Source organism: Astyanax mexicanus, chromosome 4, assembly GCF_023375975.1.
Source record: "Astyanax mexicanus isolate ESR-SI-001 chromosome 4, AstMex3_surface, whole genome shotgun sequence".
Lineage (NCBI taxonomy): Eukaryota > Metazoa > Chordata > Actinopteri > Characiformes > Acestrorhamphidae > Astyanax > Astyanax mexicanus.
In genome coordinates, this window is record NC_064411.1 from 54,327,841 (window position 1) to 54,343,818 (window position 15,978).

General features: G+C 35.2%; 1 protein-coding gene across 1 annotated transcript in view; it reads right to left on the reverse strand.

Annotated features, from left to right (window-relative positions):
- Nucleotides 1–15,978, reverse strand: part of LOC103022131 (collagen alpha-5(IV) chain) — a 58,599-nt gene that overhangs the window by 34,176 nt on the left and 8,445 nt on the right. Inside the window, exons 3-21 of the mRNA XM_049478900.1 lie at nt 15,773–15,862; nt 14,690–14,734; nt 14,394–14,438; nt 13,405–13,467; nt 11,898–11,951; nt 11,764–11,790; nt 10,144–10,212; nt 7,849–7,911; nt 6,970–7,005; nt 6,817–6,864; nt 6,407–6,481; nt 5,296–5,340; nt 5,122–5,184; nt 4,607–4,651; nt 3,128–3,184; nt 2,977–3,018; nt 1,971–2,049; nt 558–593; nt 154–330 (exon numbers count right to left, since the gene is read on the reverse strand). Of these exons, the coding sequence (XP_049334857.1) occupies nt 154–330; nt 558–593; nt 1,971–2,049; nt 2,977–3,018; nt 3,128–3,184; nt 4,607–4,651; nt 5,122–5,184; nt 5,296–5,340; nt 6,407–6,481; nt 6,817–6,864; nt 6,970–7,005; nt 7,849–7,911; nt 10,144–10,212; nt 11,764–11,790; nt 11,898–11,951; nt 13,405–13,467; nt 14,394–14,438; nt 14,690–14,734; nt 15,773–15,862 (1,159 nt within the window). The remainder of the gene's footprint in view (nt 1–153; nt 331–557; nt 594–1,970; nt 2,050–2,976; nt 3,019–3,127; nt 3,185–4,606; nt 4,652–5,121; nt 5,185–5,295; nt 5,341–6,406; nt 6,482–6,816; nt 6,865–6,969; nt 7,006–7,848; nt 7,912–10,143; nt 10,213–11,763; nt 11,791–11,897; nt 11,952–13,404; nt 13,468–14,393; nt 14,439–14,689; nt 14,735–15,772; nt 15,863–15,978) is intronic.

Here is a 15,978-nt window from a genome sequence, read left to right on the forward strand (position 1 = left end):
TTCCTCTCTCTCTCCTTTCTTTTCTGTCTTTCTGAAGGATAACTCATATTTTCATAGGTTCATATTTTGCCAGCTGCAGGAATGACGAACCTGGCTGGCCTGCAGCCACAATATATTCTATAATTAATATAAATATATGGGTTTGGTCACCACCTGGGGGCAGTATTGCGCCTGGAAGTCCAGGGTCACCAGGAGGCCCCTGGAGTCCTGGAGGTCCATCCACACCAGGGGGTCCAAAAACATCTGGAGCTGGGTCACCCCTGTCCCCTTTGGTCCCGGCCTGGCCCGGTGGTCCGCCTGGTCCCGGAGGTCCAGGGATGATATATTCACCTAAACACACCAAAAATATGACACAAATGTATTTAATTTAAATATTTTATTTTATTTAATTTCATTATTTCTATTTTCACCCATATGTCTGCCTAATTTTAAGGCCCAATTATACAATTCCTATATATATAAACTGCCACCATCATTAGGAGCATGAGGACAGGACAAGCGCATGCCTCCTCCCATACATATGTGCATTAAACTTTCATGGCTGTAAAATATTCTACCTGGTATGCCTTGTGGTCCAGGAAACCCGGAGACACCTTAAAGAAACAAAAAGATAAACATGAATATGTTGAAGTTCATCGCAAAAAAATAAAAAGAAAATTCTGTTCATTTCTGTCAATATGTTGTATAACTATATTGCACAAACTATAAAGAACAACTGTAAGAGTTATAAATTATTATAAATTTAACATACTGTATTGTTATTGTTATATCAAAACCTCATCATATTTTTTCATCATATCATTTGAAAACCTGTTTATAATGACATAAACATTGCACATTTAACGTAATTTTGTAAACAGAAATTAAATAAAATGTTATTACATTCCTTCTACAATTGACAATTGTACAAATTAAACCAATATCAATGGTCTAAAACCGCATAAAAATGGTTTTGGTTTGATAAATATCTATATACAGCTCGGGAAAAAAATAAGAATCCACTTGATTTTACCAATTGAAAACCTCTGGAATATAATCAAGAGGAAGATGGATGATCACAAACCATCAAACCACCAAACTGAACTGCTTGAATTGTTGCACCAGGAGTAAAGCAGCATAAAGTTATCCAAAAGCAGTGTGTAAGACTGGTGGAGGAGAACATGATGCCAAGATAGCATGAAAACTGTGATTAAATCCATCAGGGTTATTCCACCAAATATTGATTTCTGAACTCTTAAAACTTTATGAATATGAACTTGTTGTTTTCTTTGCATTTTTTGTTATTTCAGGCTTTTCTCATTTTCTGTAAATAAATGCTCTAAATTACAATATTTTTATTTGGAATTTGGGAGAAATGTTGTCTGTAGTTTATAGAATAAAACAACAATGTTCATTTTACTCAAACATAAACCTATAAATAGCAAAATAAGAGAAACTGAAGTTATGTTATTATTATTAGTTAGAGCTGTAGTTGTTTAATAGTATTTGTATCATATTTTTAAAACAATATTTTCACTAAATCAAAATTTGAACTGCTTAAATTTTTGAACCAGGAGTAAAGCAGCATAAAGTTATCCAAAAGCAGTGTGTAAGACTGGTGGAGGAGAACATGATGCCAAGATGCATGATTTAAAAACTGTGATTAAAAACCACCACGGTTATTCCACCAAATATTGATTATTTCTGAACTCTTAAAACTTTATGAATATGAACTTGTTTTCTTTGCATTATCTGAGGTCTGAAAGCTCTGCATCTTTTTGTTATTTCAGACATTTCTCATGTAAATAAATAAATAAATGCTCTAAGTGACAATATTGTATTTACTCAAACATAAACCTATAAATAGCAAAGTCAGAGAAACTGATTCAGAATCTGAAGTGGTCTCTTCATTTTTTTCCAGAGCTGTATACATATATTGAAAATTCTAACAAATAATAAATGCATAATACATTAGTATTAGTTGAATTTACCTGGTGTACCAGGTGGACCCGGTGGTCCTATAGGGCCCGGTGGCCCCTGATATCCTTTAGGTTGAAAATACCCGCTATCCTGCAAAAACACAGTCATCAAACAGCGTTTACATTCATACTCATATTTACAGCTTTTATAGTAGAATCAATATTTTAAATAATTTCAACATTTCCAAATACTATTATACAAAATTATCTTTATTGTTCTGGAGAAAAAAAACATATGGAATTATTTAGTTAACAAAAAAGTGTTAAGCACACCACAATATGTTTTATTATATTTTAGATTCTTCAAAAACTAGCACCTCTTCTTTAGATAGAGGCAGTTTTGAACATCTCTGCTGGAATTTCTCAGTCAGTTTTATGAGGTAGAATCAAAGGTCAAAAAATCTAAAAAGAAGAATTTCAAGAACTTTAAACATATCTCCAAGTGCAGTCACTGCAATGACCATCAAAAACAATATAATAATGGAACTGGCACTCTTCAGGACTCAGGATTTTATTTTATTTTATTTTATTCAAATAAAATTACTATTCAATTTAAAGTTATTATTGAAAGTTACCAGTTTTGCACATCTCTGCTGGATTTTCTCAGTCAGCTTTATGAGGTAGAATCACCTGGAATTCAGGCTTTCAGTTAACAGCTGTGCTGAACTCATCAAGAGTTAATTACTTTAATGAGTTTATTACAAGGAAAACTCAGCCGAGACAAAATGACTTTAAGAATTTTGAAAGTATGGTCAAGCGCAGTCAATGCAAAAAAACATCGAAAACATTGTAGTGATGGAACTGGCACTCATCAGGATTCAGCCCCAGGAAAGGAATAAGAGTTTCCTCTGTTGTACAGGATAAGTTAATCAGTTACCAGAGTTACCAGACTCAGAAACCGAACTTAACTTTTAAGTTACTACATTATTCCTTATGTGTTCCTTTATAGTTTGGATCACTTCACTATTCATTTACTATATAGGAAAAAAAATCTATATATTTTATATATTTCACTCACTTCTCCAGGAGGACCCACCGGACCCCTGTCTCCTTTCTCCCCCTGGAAAATAAGAAATAATGAAGAAATAATGAAGAAAAAATGAAGAATATGTTGTTTAGAATTATTTAAAGTAAATTAAATTATATATTTCTGTTTCTGTATCACTGACCTTTATCCCCAGAGGACCAGGATGATACCCGGGATAACCAAACTGTCCTTTTTCACCCTTTGGATTAATAAACATATTTATATACACAGATATAATACTCATATTTAACCTACAAAATGCTCATACTGCATATAATGGGACAATAAGTGATACACACTATACACTGATCAGCCATAACATTAGAACCAATAAATACATTACAACTGAAATAAATAATGAGAATAAGATTAATGATCTGTTTAAATTGGCAGCTGTCAGGGGTACTAGTGCGTCTCAAAAAATTAGAATATCTTTGAAAAGTTACTTTATTTCAGTAATTCAGTTGAAAATGTGAAACTCATATATTATATAGATGTATTAAACACAGAGTGATCTATTTTAAGCCTTTATTTCTTTTATTGTTGATGATCAGTGGATTTCATCTTCCAGCAGGATTTGGCATGCTGCCCACACTGTCAAAAGTACCAATTGGTCTTATATAAATTGCCCAGATAAATGTGATTCAGATATAAATCCCAATGCAGGTCCAGGTGGACGGTTGTTTCCGGTTGAGAGTAGGCTGTGTGCGATTGGCTGCCGCTTCTGACTGGTCTGTGTAAAATGTAATTGTAAGCATCCTTCAGTGCCTTGAGTGGCAAAAGTCACTATATAAAGTCCTATCTGGATAGGGCTAGTTTCTCAGGGGGTTCTGGGGTAATTTTCTCTTTTATGTTTTTTTTTTTATCCTCTGTGATTTTATTCCTGTCCGGAACGACCATGTACATGTTTATTTTTTTTTCTCAGATGTCCAGCTATTTGTCCACTGCCATAATTACCGTAATTACACTTTGGGCACACGTTTCCACAGAGATCCACGTTAAAAACACAACAGCGAGTGGAAATGGAGGAGCTACTGAACGCCGTGATGTCATGTGACCGAGAAAGACTAAAAAAAAACTCACTGGTCCTCCTGTTTTTTCAATTGTAATCTAGATACAGGAGTTTTATCACTGAGTAGGAGTGTGAAATATTTTTCACAGACATCCCCTTGAGATACTAATCCCATCCGGATAGAGTTTAAGTGAACCATAATTTCTGAGCAACTATGTATTTTCAGCTACTCGACATCAGCGTACATTTAAAATGAGCATTAATAAGCAGCAGGTTATAAACGTAGATAACTGATCATAATCACAGCAGCCCTGAAACAAATCATGAGCAGAAAATACTCCTTTTCCCTTTTAATATTGCGACTTTACTCTCATTAATTTTTCTGATAGGCTACTGTATATTTTTTCTTAAACCAGCCATGTTGCAGCTCTGTTCACAGTACATTATGTTATTTATGTACATAGCCTGTGTGCTCAATAGCCCAGAAATAACGATAATTGTAATTAAGTAAGGCTGATTGATATAGATCGAATGTACATTTAGGTATTAAGGATTAAGATCTTCTGCTTTAATTCAATGTATTTATATATAAAAAATTAAAAACTGTACCGTTAATCCACCGACTCCTGGTAATCCTTCCTTCCCTAATTTTCCCTAAATGTAATAAAAAAAAACATACAATTTTACAGAGTAAGCATTTTAATAATCATTTAAAAACAACTATTCTGGTCAATCAAAGCATGTAGTCAAACAAAAAATTTAGTAGACTGCTCAATATACACTGTAGCGGTCACTTCAAAGTGTAGGAATATTGACATACCATCAAATTCTCACAACAATGTTCCAAAATCTAATCTCAGGCCGTTATAGACGAGCAGCAACGAAAAACTTCCTATTATTACTATTACTAAGGTTTCCTAACCTCTTATAACTGCATATAACTTACGTAATCAGTATCATAGGCCCTACAATAGAACCCTGAGGGACTCATACACTAAAATACACTAAAAATAAGTAAAAAATAAGTTTTACAATAGTTTCTATAATAATAATAATAAAAAAGCACAGCAGGAGATTTGTTTAGGCAGTTATAGTTACAGATATAGTATTGAAAAAAACTTTACCTCAGGACCTTCATCACCTTTATCCCCCTTTTCAGCTCTGTGGTGGGAGGAGCCGGGATTTCCCTACAAACAAAAACAAAATACATAATATATTAATAGTAATATAACTATATTTTACAGAGAAAATCAAATGTAAATTCCTTTAATAAACTTCAAATATAAAAATACACTCACAGGTATTCCAGGACAGCCCATTTCGCCTGGATCTCCAATATCACCCTGAGAGCAGACAACTCAATATAAATTAATTATTCATACATAAATACATATATTTATACAATAATGAAATAATTTGCACCCTGACACAGTGCTATCACTCACCTTAAGATGTAAGATTGTTAAAATTTACTATACCAACTTGCAGCAAATGCTGCTAACTTACCGTGCCACCTTAAATTATGCTAATTTATCGTTCCACCTTAAATGCTGCTAACTTACTATACCACCTTAGGTTTTGCTAATTTACCATTCCATCTTAAATTATGCTTGTTTACCATTCCACCTTAAATTATGCTAATTTACCATTCCATCTTAAGTTATGCTTGTTTACCATTCCACCTTAATTTATGCTAATTTACCATTCCGCTTTAAATGCTGCTAACTTACATTCCACCTTAAATAATGCTAATTTACCATTCCACCTTAAATTATGCTAACCTACCATTCCAAGAAAGATGTTTTAGGGTGGAAGGGAGAGATGTTTTAAGGTGAAAGGGAAAGATGTTTTAGGGTGGAAGGTAAATATGTTTTAAGGTGGAAGAGAAAGATGTTTTAGGTGGAAGGGAAAGATGTTTTAAGGTGGAAGGGAAAGATGTTTTAAGGTGGGAGGTAAAGATGTTTTAAGGTGGGAGGGAAAGATTTTTTAAGGTGGGAGGGAAAATGTTAACCATAAACTAACACCCTGAAGAAAAACCTGCCCTACAAATATCATTGTATAATTTGCACCCAGATATATCACTCACATTAAGATGTTAGGTTTTTCAAATATACCACCTTACATTATGCTAATTTACCATTTACCAATGCTAATTATGCTCATTTACCATTTTACTTTAAATGCTGGTAACTTACCATTCCACCTTAAATTATGCTAAATTACAATTATGCTAATTTACCGTTCCACCTTAAATTATTTTTTAATTTACGGTGATAAATATGTTTTAAGGTGGAAAAGGCAGATGTTTTAAGGTGGAAGGGAAAGTGAAGAAAAACCTGATTTTTTTTGTTTGTTTGTTTTTTTTTGTTTGTTTTTTTTGTTTTCTTACAGTACAAATAATCACATTACCTTTAAGTCCTGAGTGAGACTTGCATATAGTTTGGTTCCTCTTGGACCAGGGCTTCCGGGGGGTCCACGGTCCCCCTAAAATATATTTATACATCATTTTACAATATAAAATAAGAAATTAAAAAATTCAGACAGAGATATCTAGCTAATATGTAAAAACTGCAGCAAAATGTCATATGAGAACAATAAAGGTAAAAAGTCAGAAAACTTATATGGGGCAACTGTCTTAATTTTACCTCAGTGTTCTTCTGAAGAAACATTAAAAAAAATACTATGGATCAATTTTAAACTGTTCTATGGTGTATCTGCAAAATGTCATTTGGGCTAAAATATATAAAATATTATTATAAAACATTATCAGTATGGTGGAAATTAGAAAGGCTTTTTTTTTGCAGTAGATGATGTCTGACCTGTGGTCCAGGAGGACCTGGAACACCAGATCTTCGTCCCTCTCGACCCTAAAACACAAAAATCATACATACATACATACATAAATGCAATTCAGATGGTTAAAAGTTAAAAGTAAAGCGTGTTTAAGTTAAAAACAGCAACTAAAAAGATACCTTTAACCCTTCTGTTCCTCGAGGCCCAGGAGATCCCTTTAAAGATAAAGACAACAATTCCATAATCAACATATTATATGCACAACCAGGTTATTATCCATATTTATCCACAGATGCTACAAATATTAATAAATATTAAGATGCATGAGGAGAAACGGCGAGTAAGAATGATGCAAAAAAATAATAATCTAAACAGAATTTTGAGTAATGCATTTGCTAGAAAGACAAGTACAATAGTTTATAAGTCCAAATTCATAGAAAGTTTATATTTACTTTATGTCCTATAAAATTTGATACATGAATAAAAGTGTTTGGAAAACCTGTTTATTCATTGTTTCTTTTGAAATCAAGGATATTAAAATAATTTATCCTGATTTTAAAAGTGTCAAACAAACTAAAGTACTCTGTAAAGCATTAAGGTGCTCTTATCTGGGAAGCTGTTAACTTTAAGCTTCTTTTCGTTTCTATGGCTGGTCCTGATGAGTGCCAGTTTCATCATTATAACGTTTCTGATTGTCTTTGTGGTGAATGCACTTGAGGATACTTTCAAAGTTCTTGAAATTCTTCTTTTCAGATTGACTAAGCTTCATTTTTTCTTATAGTATATTTTTTTCTTTATTTAGTTGAGTTGAGTTGTTGCTTCTCATAACCTGGATTCGAACATTACTCAAATATTCACTATTCACTGTATACCTGTAACTCTACCTCTTCACTACTTTACTTTAACTGATGCTCTCAAACACTTTATTAAGAGACAAGAAATTCTAAAATTTAAGTAATTAACTCTTGACAAGTTCAGCACACCTGTTAACTGAAAGCCTAAATTCCTGAATTCCAGGTGACTCTACCTCATAAAACTGACTGAGCAAAAATACCCACATCACTTCCTCTGTAACCTTCAGGTCCTCGAGATCCATCTCGGCCTGGTGGGCCAGAAATTCCCTGTAAGACAAAAGACAGACAATATATCAAATTTTATCAGACATAACATCATGACCACCTCCTCGTTTCTACACTCATTATTCATTTATATCAGAAATCAATATTTGGTGCAATAGCCCTGTTTTTTTATTACAGTTTTTTTTGTATGCATCTTGGCATCATGTTCTCCTCCTCCACCAGTCTTACACACTGCTTTTGGATAACTTTATGCTGCTTTACACCTGGTGCAAAAATTGAAGCAGTTCAGTTTGGTGGTTTGATGGTTTGTGATCATCCATCTTCCTCTTGATTATATTCCAGAGGTTTTCAATTTGGTAAAATCAAAGAAACCCATCATTTTAAAGTGCTCTCTTTTTTTTCTAGAGCATTATTATTTTTATTTTAGCATGGATTAGCACAGTGGTGGTGCATGAGGTGTTAATGTGTGTTGTGCTGCTGGAGTTTTTTAAACACCTATATATAATCAATGTCCAATAAAAAAAAGAAGTATTTTCATAAAAACAGACACATTACAGTTCATTTCAGGAAATTTTGGAAAATTTCTGTTGGTCCATTCCTCAGGCCTTATTTTAGTGCTCTATAGTTCACTGTGTCGGTGTGTCTTTGGTATCGTAAAAGAGCAAAAAATACACCTTGTGCGACTCAAAATGTGCAAAAGACATGCACTAATTCTCTTAATTAATCATGGATATGGTTAATTTTGGGCGTAATGTAAAATAAACCACTCAATGTTCAGTCAGTTGTCATTCTCTTTAAGAACCAGGTGAGCTCTGACTTTGGCGTGTTCGTATTTTAACAGCATGGCGCTTTTGTGCGTCTCAGCAGAGACAGATAATGAGCTGTTCGTTCACACTGTGAAGATACACCAGCAGCTCATTTAAGGATTTAAGGAGCAGTGATGTTATTTTATTCTTTATTCTGTTTATTGTTGAGTTAAAAGCTGGATTTGGGTACTGCACTGTGTGCTGGATCCACCTATTGCAGGGGTGCCAAACTTTTTTTGTTGGGGCCAGAAGGAGAAATATATTTGAAGTCACGGGCCAAAGACTCTGTAATAAAACAAATAATGAAATACACCACTTTAAATAATACATTTTCCTGATTACTTTCATTTACACACCATTTTAGACTCTTTGGCCCGTTTTTCGGCGCTAGAAATGCGCACCCTCTCCGCTTTCAGACTCTTTGGCCCGTTTTTCTGCGTCAGAAATGCGCACCCTCTCCGCTTTTAGACTCTTTGGCCTGTTTTTCTGCGCTAGAAATGCGCACCCTCTCCGCTTTTAGACTCTTTGGCCCGTTTTTCTGCGCTAGAAATGCGCACCCTCTTTGCTTTTAGTCTCTTTGGCCCGTTTTTCTGCGCTAGAAATGCGCACCCTCTCCGCTTTTAGACTCTTTGGCCTGTTTTTCTGCGCTAGAAATGAGCACTCTCTCTGCTTTTAGACTCTTTGGCCCGTTTTTCTGAGCTAGAAATGCGCACCCTCTCCACTTTTAGACTCTTTGGCCCGTTTTTCTGCGCTAGAAATGCGCACCCTCTTTGCTTTTAGTCTCTTTGGCCCGTTTTTCTGCGCTAGAAATGCGCACCCTCTCCGCTTTTAGACTCTTTGGCCTTTTTTTCTGCGCTAGAAATGCACACCCTCTCCGCTTTTAGACTCTTTGGCCTGTTTTTCTGCGCTAGAAATGCGCACCCTCTCCGCTTTTAGACTCTTTGGCCCGTTTTTCTGCGCTAGAAATGCGCACCCTCTCCGCTTTTAGACTCTTTGGCCTGTTTTTCTGCGCTAGAAATGCGCACCCTCTCCGCTTTTACACTCTTTGGTCCGTTTCTGACATCTAGTATTCAAACTTTGAATCTCACATTATAAAAACCTGCTTAACAGCGGGCCAACTTTCATTCTATTTCTAAAATACCTATATAATATAAATATAGGTCATATTATAAATATAATATAGGTCATGGATGTCCAAACTACGGCCCGCGGGCCGTAATTTACCTGAACACACCTCACTTCCAGACCACCACACCCATCGGTGTAGATTTACTCCTAAACTCTGACGCTATTTTAACAGTGTGGAAGCAAGGAGTAAAAAAAGGCTGTTGCTGGGGTGTAAGATAGCAAAGAGCAGGTCCTTGTTTTTCTGTTCAAATTATGTAGTAACTAAAAATCACCAAAAATGGAGATACTATTATTAAACAGCAATGATATACAAAAAAAAAGAATAAACAGAAATACATACTGGAGCACCGACAGGTCCTGGAGGTCCAGGGAGTCCTTTAATGCTTGGAGCTGATGGTCCGGGTTCACCCTATTATATATATAAAAAATGTGTAAAATGTCAGTAATAAATAAGTTCTATAAATTAATAAATAAATAATTTCTTTAAATAAATAAAGCCACAGGAACCTCACTTTACTCTGATACCTCACATTACACCAACAGGAGCTTTAATAAAGACTACTTAGAAGATAGCAGAAAAAAATGCCTTCCACTGGGTATTCCATTAGGTTTTATATAATGGCTGTTAGCCTAGCCAACGTGTTGTAGGCTATAAGAGCCAGTTACCATCTTCTGCACTGTAAAGTGCTGATAATGCACTGAGAACTGCAATGCAGGATTCTTAAGTTCCCATGCAATGGAAAAAATTGATGGAATGCATTTTTTTATCCTGTTTTAGGAACCAAAAGCACAATCTAAGCTACCCTGTATAGTAATAATTTAATGATAAATAGTCCTATCAATTGACTAATCCTCTTCTAACTTTTAGGTTTTTTTTTTATTGTTAGCGTAACAAGATCGCAAGACCCTACAGCGGATAGTGAGGACAGCAGAGAAGATCAAAGGAGTCTCTCTTCCCTCCATCACCGAGATCTACACCACACGCTGCATCCGCAAAGCCACCAGCATTGTGGACAACCCCACCCATCCCTCACACGGACTCTTCGCTCTGATACCGTCCGGCAGAAGATACAGGAGCATCCGAGCCTCCACTACTAGACTCTGCAACAGCTTCTTCCACCAGGCTGTCAGACTTCTCAACGCACAGAGACAGAGCTGAACCCACCCCCAACCACCACACACCCAACACACTCGCACAAAACTGAACTGTACACCCCACCCCACCCCACCCCCCCTTTACACACACAAACACTGAGCTTCACCCATTCATCACACAGAGACTGACATGTCTTTATTCCTATCAGCAATATTTGCTGCACTCTTAAAAACTATAAACTCTACCTCAGTAACTGCTGTGATTATATATGTTCTATATGTTACAGTATGTTACACATCTCTGCACCTTATCCCCACTATACACTTTATTATACCGTATCGGTACTGCACTGTCCTGTCTTTAAATTGTCTCGTCTTTTGTATTTATTGTATTTATTGTTATTTAGTGTTATAATTTTATAATTTTATGTTGCACTGTCGTCACTCCTGCACTTTATGTTGTCTATTGCTTGTTGTTCTATGTTGCACCATGGTTCCGGAGGAACGTAATTTCATCACACTGTGTACCTGTACTCAGATGTAATGACAATAAAAGCCTCTTGACTCTTGACTTGACTTGACAATTTAGGGAGTTAAATACAAATACAAATGTGAGTTAAAAATGAAGGTGTTGATTTAACTCAAAATATATAAACCCTGGGAAAGAGTTAAAATCAACTCTGTGGGAGTTAATTCAACACTTTTTGCTGTGTACCTAAACACTCCTCATTTACAGAGTAGATATATTCAGAAGCACTGTTGCTATTTAAATGATGCAGGCAGAATGCGCAAAAATAGACTGTTGGTGGGGTAAAAGATAGCAATAAGCTATGCAACGTGACTTGTACAGGGTGTAAAAACTCACTCTTCGCCCACGTTCACCAGGAACTCCCTGAAAAGCAGAATAAAAGAGTTAGTTTTCAGTTTGAATTGGTTATTTTGACTAAAATTTAATTATCTACCGTAACATTTACTGGATTGTTAAGTTTACAATCTTACCGTTGATCCAATGGAGCCAGGCAGGCCAGGAAGACCAGGTCCACCAGGTTCTCCCTGCGATCAGAAACAGATAATAATCTGAATTATATTTTATTAGGTGTATTTAATATTTAATACATGGGCGGACTCTTTCTGGAGATGCTGTGCCTAAAATTAAAAATGCCTAAAATGGATGGAATAGATGCAAGTGAAAGAAAGGGAATGAGTTTTACAATTGATTGATTTAACTGTGAGGGATATTATGGAGCACCAAATCACATTTAGTCCAGTGGTGAGCACCTCCACCTCCATTAGAAGGGTCCTCTAATGAACCCTATACAGCACTGTATCCCATTTACTATATTGGAAAGGGCACCCTGTGGAAGAGGTTAGATTCTCTGCTCGAACCCGACCTGACCCACCCCATTCTTCGGGCCGGGTCGGGTCGGGCTTTAGAAAAGAGTCTGACATGTAGGCATCTGTTTTTTAATTATATTTTTATTTTATATAAAGCTCTGGTGTGATAATCACAATGTTGCTAAGTAACCAATTATTATTGTGAACGAAAACGAACCAAATAACAACATTGAATGCCCTCATTTTCGTGTTTAATTTATTTATAAGCACTGTTTTCACTCCCGGAGTTGAACAGCGGGAGGTGTTGTGCCGATTCTGTTTGCGAAGCGGAGTCGGATTCAACAGGGAGTCGGATTCGGCACAGCAGCGGCAGCGCGCGGCACCTCGTGGTCCGTGGCATTAGTTCTCGTTTAAAGCGCTCGAGCTAGCCGCAAAATACGACAGAAAACACTGAGAAACTGCAGATTTATGTACGGGATTAGAATATGAAAGAGAAACAGGAGATACAGTGTGTGAGAACCTTTACCTGTGAGTAGCTCATACACCAGAACACACAAATCTCTCTCTCTCTCTCTCTCTCTCTCTCTCTCTTTCGTTTGTTTCATAGATGGATCTCTCTAATAAGTTTGTGTGAAATCTAATAAAAACTAGCAAGCCCACTCTAAAAACGAATTAAAACTTACTGAACTGTAGGAGAAAAACTAAAAACTAAATTAAAATAAACTATAATGAAAAATGTGTAGCTGTTCTTAAAAATCATTTGAATTAAATAATAGTTCTATGCTTCTATGTTACAGTGTTTATTAACATAATTCTGATCATTTTTCGCTCATTCAAACAGCCCAAAAACATACAGTTTATGGTTCGGGTCGGGTCGGGCTCGGGCAGAACGTGCGGGTCGGGTCGGATTTTTTGGGCCCGATCTAACCTCTACCCTGTGGTACACGGACTAGTAGTGTTGGTATAGAAGACACTTAATTATACATTAAGAGCCCTTTTTTAGAGCCAGGTGTGCTCTGATTTTGGCGGATTGCTATTATAATGGTGCAGCGCTTCTGTTCTTTTTCATCTTAAAAAAATAAACAAATACAAATATAAACTGAAAACTTTTTTTATTCCTCTTATTTTCTTGTTGGGCATTATACATTACGTTGCTCTTATTACTAAATACCTTTGTTCCGTTGCATCCAGGACTCCCAGGCAAACCAACAGGACCCTGATGTCCCGGGATTCCCTGAAGAAAAAGACTAAATTACATTAATTACAAAGAATAAATTACATTAAAACACTGCACTGATTTTATACTTGATAATAAAACACAGTGGATCAACACCAGCAGATGACATGCCTCTCTTTATCCAAACCATCACTGATTGGTGGAAACTTCACACTAGACCTCAAGCAGTTTGGACTGTGTGTCTCTCCACTCTTCCTCCAGACTCTGCTCCCGTGATTTACAAATGAAATGTAAAATGTACTGATGATCAGTGATGGTTTGGAGAGTCATGTCTGTCATCTGCTGGTGTTGATCCACTGTGTTTTATTATCAAGTCTAAAGTCAGTGCAGTTTTGTTTTCCCACAAAATCTTACAGCACTTCATATCTTACAGCTTCCCTCTGCTACTGACAACTTTTATAGAGATGCAGATTTCATTTTCCAGCAGGACACTGCTGGGCACACTGCCCACACTGCCAAAAGTAACAATTGGTTTAATATAATATTCTAATTTTCTGACACGCTGATTTTTGGGTTTTTATTGGCTCTAATCCATAATCATCAACAATAAAAAAAAAATCCTTAAAATAGATTACTCTGTGTTTAATACATCTGCATAATATATGAGTTTTGCATTTTGAACCGAATTACTGAAATAAAGTCACTTTTCAATGATATTCTAATTGTTTCAGATGCACTAGTATTTATAATGCATCGAGCCATAATATTTTAGATGATTTAATCAGCATAATCAGATTTCTACATCTTACTCTGGTCTAATATATTAGAGTGTAATGTTTGGATGACTACTTGATGATCTAATCAATTAGATTATTGCAGTAATCAGATTAGAAACTGATTTTCTAAGTGCATGGAAACACACTTAGTGAAATTAGACAGAGATTATAAATAATAGACATGATAGAAGATGAAGAAGATCTTACCGGCAAACCTGGAGCTCCAAGGAAACCTATATTTCCATCAAGACCCTAAAAACAGACCAGATATCAGCTTAAAATATATATGCATTATTATAATATTTTATGTATTATTTGTTATACATTTTATGTAACACAGATTTTAAGGGAAGTTAAAGAACATTTTTGGAGATGTTTGAGAGATTTTATGAGTTGATTCATTCACTCATTCACTCATTCTGGCTGTCAGGAATACACAAAAAACATAAAAAAGAAAATATATATATATATACTATAATATATAATAATATATATGTATATACCCTGTCCCCTTTTGCTCCAGGAACACCAACAGGACCAGGATATCCCTTAAAAACAAAGCATGATTAATACAACAATCATAATCATTGTTATTAAATTATTAAAATACTGCTTTTCACTTTTATAAAGACTCTACATTTCCGCAAAGCATTTTTCATAGTTTTATGAGAGAAATATTTACTATGTGGTTATGGAGGACGAAAAATGACAAACATATAAATAAATAAATAAATGCAAACATAAATGTGTAAAGAAATAAATAAATGCACATAAACAATAGTACAGATAAATAAACACATTAACAAATAGCTTTATTCATTTATATATTTATTGACTGATGTAGTTCTACATGTATTCATTTATTTCTGCATGTATTTTTTATTCATTGATTTTCAAATTTGTTAGTTTTAATCATTTATTTATTTCAGCATTTTTATATTTATTTATGTATTTATGTTTTATTTCAAAAGATATGCAGAAACAACCCCAAATAAAGGTTCATGCATAGAAATATGAAAATAAGGCCTGATATAAATTTAAGTGTAAACCTTTTACCGACAAATTTTATTTATTTATTTATTGATTGATTTATTGATTTAGTTATTTATCCTCATTGATTTATTATAGATTTATTATAGTTCAGAAGATTTGAGAGAAGTTTCTACTCTTCACCAAGCTAGGAGCTTCACCAGCAGGGTGATTAGATAGGGATTAATTAGATATCAGCTGTTTTAATCCTGATCCAGTTTTCGATCCTTTGTTTTTACCGCTGTACCTCTTTGCTAGGCGACCATAACGCTGCTCATAATGGTTAATTAGCTTGGTTAAGCTGGTTATCTCGCATATTCATGTATGTCAAGGCTGAACCTGGTCTACGTGAACATTGTTTTAATGGTATTTTAAGCCTGGTCCATTTCCGATCCTTTGTTTTTACCACTGCACCTCTGTGTGTGGCTAATGAGCTTGGTTTAATTAGCTTTAGAGGCAAATAATGTATATTTTACCACTATATAGATTCAGAACATATAAAATAAAGCTGAGATACAGGATGTTGCAGGACATCTAATACAGGAAATTTAAAATACCTTTTCACCCTGAGGCCCTCGATGACCTTCAGCTCCAGCATAGCCTTTTACTCCAGGAGGTCCAGAATCACCAGGATACCCCTTTTCACCCTGTTGGTAGTGATATACGTTATATGTTATACATTTCAATAACATAATGGATGGATGGACATACAGATAGATAGATAGATAGATAGATAGATAGATAGATAGATAGATAGATAGAT